The sequence below is a fragment of the Sesamum indicum genome, linkage group LG2, assembly GCF_026168435.1.
Source record: "Sesamum indicum cultivar Baizhima isolate 11 linkage group LG2, ASM2616843v1, whole genome shotgun sequence".
Lineage (NCBI taxonomy): Eukaryota > Viridiplantae > Streptophyta > Magnoliopsida > Lamiales > Pedaliaceae > Sesamum > Sesamum indicum.
In genome coordinates, this window is record NC_142658.1 from 17845119 (window position 1) to 17853432 (window position 8314).

Genomic DNA, 8314 nt, shown 5'->3' on the forward strand with positions numbered 1-8314 from the left:
AATCCTTACCAAATTCCCATATAAATCGCATTTCCAATTAACACACACCTCGGCAATAAGATCTAGTTTAGTTGATGAAACTGTGACCTCGTAATTTCAGTTAAAACCTTATTTTATTTGTGGGATATTGTGTCTATTTGAATAATAAGTGTGTTGTTTCTACTGTAATAGTAGGTTTTGATATTATTGATCAGAATACAATTGTTGTATAGTTTTTGGTATGTTGTTTCTATTGTAATAGTAGGTGTTGATATTATTGATCAGAATACAATTATTGTAATATTTTTTTTGTTAGATATTGATATTTGATAGAAATGATTGTAATCAATTTAATTAATAATAGTTGATGACTTTTATTTAAAAAAAAAAAAATAACACACACGTCAACATTTATAACTAGTAATAATAATGATACATTTCACAAGGCCATACAAATATATTACCATCACATACAATAATGCTAATTAATATTTCCTTTCCCTTTCAACCCCTAATTAACGTTGATCAGATACACCTCTCTTCAAGGTCATTTTGGAGAATTCTTTTCTTATCTTTTTTTTTTAATTCGATTAATTAATATATATATATAGATAAATATTATTAATTAATTAAGCACTTGCATTCTTCCAAATCCCCTCAAGTTCCCGCGCAAACGCCTTCTGCCGTCCGACAACTATGGTGATGTGATCTTTCTTCTCGAACACCTTGACGTGCGCCCGAGGGATTCTGGACTGCACGTTGTAACTGCACTCAACTGGGATCAGCTCGTCGTCTCTACCGTGAAATATTGTGATGTCGCATTTGAGTCGGGTCTTAACTTCCTCCAAATAGCCCTCGATTTTGCCTGCGGTTCCACAGATGATGTTGTGGAGAGTGTGCCACGCAGCGTTGTGTGTGTGTAGGAAAAACCCCTCCATCAAGTACGTCCGCATCCTGGGATACAACGTCGTTTGAGAAAAGGTGAAGGGATATGCATCATATATGCACATGTGGATGTTAATTTTATCACAGAAAGAGATATTACAGTACACATTAATATTGATTATGAAGGTTAGGTTAGGTCTGTCAGAGTGTCAGTCGAATTGCAGCAGACAGTCATGGATGTCAAATCATGTAATGGAGTTCACAATTAGGTAGATTATTATTATTATTAAATAAGATTTGTTGGTATATTACATTTTCTTTCTAAAATCTTTAGATTTATACAATTTTCAGTTAAATTAGTTACAAAATTCTTATTGATAATTTTATAAGTTATAAAAAGTTTTATTTTTAGTCATCTCGTCATATTTTATTAATATTTTGATAAAAAAATGCCACGGGATCATTAACTTTTCAGTCCATATTTTTTTCCGTAAAAATATTAATGGAATCTAATGCAAGAATTGAAAGTAAGATTTTGTATAACTTATAAATTCATTAGTAAGAATCGCGTAAAAAATGAGACAAAATGTTATTTTCTGGTATTTTTAATGAACCCTTTTATATAACATATATTTAAGTTTGAGAATGAGATTATGCTTAACTTTTTTTAATATTTTATGCAAATGTGAAAGATTTTATTATGTAGAACATAACTAACCAGTAATAATCATCCACAATTTAATTCAATTATCTTATAATGCTTTTGGATATTTTGTACAATTAGATAATATTTCAACAAGGGGCGATCAACGTGGAACAAGATCAATTTAATATTTTTATTACAAGAAATATTCTTTTTTCATAAGTAATTACTCTAGTTAAAAATAAAAAATTATAATAAATAGTAACTAGCATTTGTGCAGGCAAAGTCAAAACATTAACTGCAACTCAAAAACATGACATATATTCCAACCACAGTTATAACAAATATTAACCATGATCAATCCTTAAGTTTTCACATCAATTTTGTTTGAGCAATTACCGTGAAATTTAGGATAATTATAAATACCCTCTGTTTTTAACGTCCACCTAATAACGAGCAAATTCTGTTAGACTCTGTTAGGTTTTCATCCAATTTTTATGATAAATTAATCAAAATGACCTTTTAAATTATATATAAATTACAATTCTATATATTTTAAAATTTTTATCCACCCTCTTAAATATTTTTTTAGAGAAAAGAAAAAAAAATAACTAGGGTAAAGTAGTAATTTTTACATCACTATTTAAGGACTACATAATTATTTTTATTTGAGGGGGATATTTATAATTTTTCAAACAATCAAAAGTATTTATACTGATATCAAATTTCAGGAGAAGCAGCCGTAAAATATCCAAAACTACAACTCAAGCAATGTTTTTGTTGAAATTATGTACGGATACAAAATTTTGAATGACAATTAATTCTACATTCTATTTTATGGATACATAATGTGCAAAAACTAGAGTTTCCCAACTATCTTTGACCTAGCTATTGGTAGTTTGGATATCGAACATCTTCCCAACTGGAGGTTAAAACCTTCAAGTTAACGTACGGGGGAAAATGGCATCTTATTTCTCCATTTTTGCTGATGTTAGTATCTACAAATCCTGCTCACGTCGTCGCGTGTATAAAAATGATATTACATATTTTATTTTTTAAAAAAAATTATATATATGTGGTGGGTGTATTTTAATAAAATAAATTTTACAACAAAAAATTCGATCTCACGGCTCTTCAGTGTATTATAAGGGGGGAATGTGTCAGTAAGGATACAATCGTACTAATTTGCGTGACATAAAAACCATAAAGGCGGCCTTAATAGTGTGGGAAATTTATGGAACTGAACCCAAATAAAAAATTCGGTATATACTGAAGTCGAATTGAAAATTTTTATTGGTGTATTTTATTTCTATATTTATGAAAATTCGTAATTTAACTCGATTTTAATTTTTAGTTCTGGTTTACAAATTGTATCAAATGTCGACTCATATTTTTATGTGTTTTAATATTAATTATATATTATTGATTTGTATAAAATAGATTTAAATTAAAGAATTTCAATATATATATATATATATATGATGAGTCTTTAAGTAATAAATTCTGGTAGATTTTGACTATTATTACAGTATGTGTTGTGGAAGAACTGAGCGTCCTTACAGTCCACCAACGTTATTACACGCGTATGATGTACGAGAGTAGGAGAAGTCGACGTACCTGTTTCTGGTGAGCAGTTTGGCGAGAAACTCCCACAGGCGGTGGTTCTTGCATATCACTAGGCAGATGGTCCGGCTTATGTGCTCATACCAGCAAGCGATTGACGCGCCAAACGCGATCGCCGGCCACACGCGCCTCGGCGCCACTCTTCTCATCATATATTGTGTGGCTTGTTCTCCTTTTGGAGTTGGAAAATACGGCTGCCAAATATTTAATAATTCATTTCATATATACATATTCTTCATCACGACTTATAATTGGAATTTTATTCTAACCCGCATTTCATCTTTTATTTCATTCAATAAATATAAATTATGTGTACATATTTTTTTTAAATAAAATGATGATATATGTATAGTCTTTATACGAGCACTATTATATATATATAAAATGTAATAAAAGATGCAACAGTAATTGTAATAGAATATCCAATCAATTGAAAACACAGTACGCGACAAAGACTAAAATCACTGTCGGAGCTATGACTAAAACCATACAGATCATGCTGACATAGGGTGCGCAAGAATCTAGTTCCGGTTACTACTACTTCATCGCCACCAACCCCTCCCTCATAAATGCAACACCAACAAACACGAATTAAAACTCACCGGTGCAAGTAGTGTTAGGGACTTGACTGAGCCTGGATGCTTCACTGCGAGGGCCAGGGCCAAAATGCAACCCAGCGAATGAGCCACGATGTGGAAAGATTTCACTTTGTACGCCTCAAGAACAGACCTCTCGATCATGTCCACATGCTCCCGCAATGTGTATAGTGAGTCAGTTGGCTTCGGGCTCCTCCCAAAACCAAGCAGATCCACTGCTAGAAACCTGTACTTGGATTTTGCTGACTTGGAGAAGTTTGGGTAGAGGGTCTCGGTCCAGAAAGCCGACGATGATATGAATCCGTGTATGAACACTACGTCTTCTCGCACGTTGTCTAGTTAATTTCAACCCGAGAAGAAAGATCGTTATTGATTTATTTTACTATTGTGGTTAAATGCAACTAGTCCTTTAATGGAAAAAGCAATAATGGTAAGAATCCCTTTGTAAGAATGATTTAAAATAGAATGACAATGCCACCCTGATATATATGGGAGGAAGTAAGCTTTATTTTTAAACCAAAAAATTGGGAGCCACACAATTTTCTTGGCGTTAGTATTTTCACACAGGGTAAAATGCAGTTAACGGCTTTACTTTGATAAGAAATTGTTGAAGAAAATTGAGTTTTTCTTACCTCTAGCTCCATCAACTTTGACGAAGAGAGTTTCTTTGCTAGACGAAGTCCAAGATGTGCAAGTTTTGCAATCGCAATCCGACCATCTAGGAATAGGAAGCGTTTGCTGCCCCCCGATCCTGCCTTGCAGCATCTCGATGATGGTCGAATTAACGGTGAACGTGGAATGAACGTCGGCCCGTCGGCTCTTACGTCTCTTCTGCGACGCACGTATGATAGAAGATTCCGAGACCTCAGACACCAGCGAGGGGCGCGAGTAGAGAGTGTCTGAGATTTCTTCCAGCTGCAATCTGCTGGAACTTACCCGGACGATTTTCGACTCCCCCAGCTCCGAAACCAAGATCTTGCCGCTGCTGGCTATTGCATCTTTCCCTGACGGACAATAGCACGGCTTCCATTCTGCTTCGATCAAAAAATCCGCAATCTTGTAAACATAGCACAAAACAATATCCAGGAGGTCTAGCAGAGTGAACACTAGGAAACTCAAGATTTCGTTCAAGAATCTGCCTGCCATTGCGAACCCTGATTTGATTCTCTCCTTAACTCCCATTCCTTTTTTCCTCCACGGGAAAACAAATGAGCCCACGATCACCAAAATGTTCTTTATTCTTCTCTTCTTTCTGAGTCTGTGTGGGGGTTTTCAGCAAGAATGCATGCGCTCCCACACGACCATAAAAGGAAAGAAGAAGAAATGGAAAATCGGGTGTCGATCCCTTTTCCAGGCGCGAATGGGATAAATGAAATGTAGCCCACAAATGCAAATGGGGACAGTGTGAGACTGCTGGCTTCTAACTAAAATTCTGTGGAGAGGATCAGAGAGAAGTGGGAAGAGAAAGGGGACATTTTCAGACACGTATACACCATGTAAAATATAAATGAATTCAGTGTTGCATTAAAATCAGTTTGCTGGGCAAGGGGAAAAAAAGTTGGTGGTGGTTGAACCTCCTGGGTAGAAGATTTATACAAGTTTTTCCCAAGAATTTAGACCCATTCGCAATAAAGTATGTGTATCTGCTTTCTTGCTCCACATCTTTGTCCATATAAATAGAGACTATATAGCATCACGTAAATATGTATGCATCAAGTTTCCTATTGCTCAAATCTAAGACAACGTTGTTTCTTTCGTGGTGGATAAAGATCCACAACGACAACTAGCATTTTCATTTATGTTTTAATTACTTCTTACAAGACATTTTGGTAGGAAGAAAGTTACTACTTGATTACTAGAATCCCCTTTCGTCCATAACTCAAGGGCGGCCAAACCATAGTTAATGATCAGTATGAAGTTTTCAAAGGGCCCCCAACAGTCTCTTGCATTTATTGCTGGTTATCAAACTCACATGACTTCGTATCTCTCTAATGGTTTGCCAACCTCTCAGCACCGTGGCGAGGTCCCATTATGAATGTATGATCATATGAAAATTTAATTGTTCAAATTCAAGGGAATGTGTTCCGTGTTTGCAACAAAAAATTTCGATACTTCTGAAACACGAGCAGTTCTAATTAGGCCGCTACGATTCTGTTATACGTCACTGCTAAGTAGCTTGGAAGTAGCATGTTAGCTAGCTAGCAGCCCATGTGTGGATCATGTAATTCTCTTAATAAAGAGAAGGACTTGATTTTGGTCTAATTGCTCTTACCACATCTTCGCAAAGGCTATGCTCACTATGAAAAGAACATTTTATTGGGACGGACAATACGATGGTTGTTACAATTTGCAATGGAATAGCAATGCATATACGTTGGTAGCAAAGGTGGTCGCAACGTTCATTGGCAAAACACGATGAAATTTGCGACACGCCTTTGTTGCAAATTCTTTTGTAATTTTTGCGGGACTTTGGTAGGAGAAGGAATCATCACAAATTGACGAAACTCGTCACATAACTTTGTCCATTGATTGCAAATTTGCAACAACTGCTATCTCTGCTCCAAACTTGCGGTAGCTTTCAACGACAATTGCAAATTAGCATGTTCATCATTAAACTTTGTTATTTTCGATAAACTTGTTTTCCATCACATTTCGTAGGTAAGAGGATTGCAATTATTGCCGCGGGCCACAACATTTCCAACCACTATAATAAAAATGAATATTGGCTATTAGTTATAGACTAAACACTGTTGTAAATAATTTTTATTGGCTATTATTTAATACAATTGATGCAAAAATATAAATCGTCCACCAATAAAAAGTTATTTGCTATGGTTAAGAGCCATGATAAAAATATTTGTCATGACTTTTAGTCATTGCAAGTGTTTTAGCCACCCTTGCAGACACTATAAAAAAAAATCAAGTGACAATTTTAATATTCTCATGACAAATTATATATATATATATATTTAGTGGGAAAAATATTTATTTTGTCGCAATAATAAATTTCATAATATTAGTAATTACTATTATTTTGCAAAAAGTGTTGGAAGTAAGATCAGTGACAAAAAATATACTCAAAGTTATCACTAAATATAATTAGTGACTCATCTATTTTGATGATCTAGTGACAACAAATAATAGTTGTCACTATAGATATATCACTAATTGTACTTAGTGATAATTTTATACAAAATATTTATCACTAATAATTATAAAGTGACAATAAAAATTATTGTCAATCAATATATATATATATATATATATATATTTAGTTATAACTTAAAAATTATCACTTGATATTTTATCCCTAATATTATATTTTCTTGTAGTGAGATACCACGGCCAACAACCATTGCATGTTGTGGTCGATGACTATTTGTTATGGCTATTTTATTTTTAACTATGACAATTAGCTAGGTTAAATATTGCACTTTTTGTAGTGAACAATGGATACGATCGTCACAAAATAATTTTATGTGCTAAAATTATAATTTAATTGAGTTATATGCAATTAATTTTTCAGTTAATTTGGTGAAAAATGATGAGAACTGGCAAAATTTTAAAATAATAGAACTAATTTATGAAAATTAATTCTTGCATAACTCAAATTGCGTCTTTCCCTGGTTGTAAAACCTATCAAATGACACTTTAAATGGTGCATTTACACAAGTAACAATATATATTACCAAAAAGGTACTAAAACTTAGCAGATGACACCCATAATGTGCCCTCAACAAGTGACAACCTACATTCCACTTAACAATTATAAAAGGCAAAATTATATATTTTGTCCTCTAATTTTAGATTGTTAGCTTTGATTGTATTACTTATTTTATTTATATATTTAGTTTTTTTTATGAATTTAATTCTAAACATTTTACATTCGATCATTTTTTTGCAGGTTTAGTCCTGTTTTGATAATTTTAGTCCTAACAATCTACAATTACATGATAAAAAATGAGATAAATTATAGTGTAAAAGGGATCAAAATTGTCAATATAGGATTAAATTTATAAAAAAAATGATCAAATGTGAGATGTTTAGAACTAAATTAATTAAAAATGAGATTAATTGTGTAAATTGAGTAAATTATAGGACTAAAAATATTAACAATTTAAAGTTACAAAACTAAAAATATAATTTTGTTATTATGAAATTAATAAAGGTACCCCACACAGTACATTTGCACAAGTTACTAAACAAATTACCAAAACTTAACAAATGCACCTTACATGATGCATTTGGATATATTCATCAAAGCGAATGTAAACTTAACAAATTACACCTTCCACAAACCATAGAAGTCAAAAAAATTATTGAAATATAAATAGAATATAGAACTACCTTGTAATAAGAGTCTAGGGAAGTCATGAAATTCCTTTGTTTCAACAGAACTAAACTTCCTCTGATTCTATGATATCGAGTTTTTTAATTTATCTCAATAGTATTGAAATATTGAGTCGGAAAATTCATATCGAATTACATTGTTTTATTAATATTAGAATATAACGAAATATATGAGTCGCAACACAATATTTGATTTTATTTTTGGGCAATTACCAAAACAAGATAAAGTACACCCAAT

The 8314-nt window shown here is 32.7% G+C and overlaps 1 protein-coding gene across 1 annotated transcript; it reads right to left on the reverse strand.

The window, feature by feature from the left end:
- Positions 1–367: 367 nt before the first annotated feature.
- On the reverse strand, positions 368–5409 carry BDG1 (alpha/beta-Hydrolases superfamily protein). The gene is made up of 4 exons (XM_011072084.3): positions 4359–5409; positions 3733–4061; positions 3125–3324; positions 368–933 (listed from the first exon to the last, which is right to left on the reverse strand). Exons 1-4 carry the CDS (start codon positions 4906–4908, stop codon positions 609–611), a joined length of 1404 nt encoding a protein of 467 aa, XP_011070386.1. The 5' UTR covers positions 4909–5409; the 3' UTR covers positions 368–608.
- Between the last annotated feature and the right edge of the window lie 2905 nt (positions 5410–8314).

What these genes read in the sequence shown, in the direction of transcription:
- BDG1 (XM_011072084.3), bottom strand. Translation starts at nt 4,908, where the DNA reads ATGGGAGTTAAGGAGAGAATCAAATCAGGGTTCGCAATGGCAGGCAGA. An exon ending in CCCTAACACTACTTGCACCG is followed by an intron (nt 3,325 to 3,732) that starts GTGAGTTTTAAT and finishes AATATTTGGCAG; the next exon opens with CCGTATTTTCCAACTCCAAA. An exon ending in AAACTGCTCACCAGAAACAG is followed by an intron (nt 934 to 3,124) that starts GTACGTCGACTT and finishes GTTGTATCCCAG; the next exon opens with GATGCGGACGTACTTGATGG.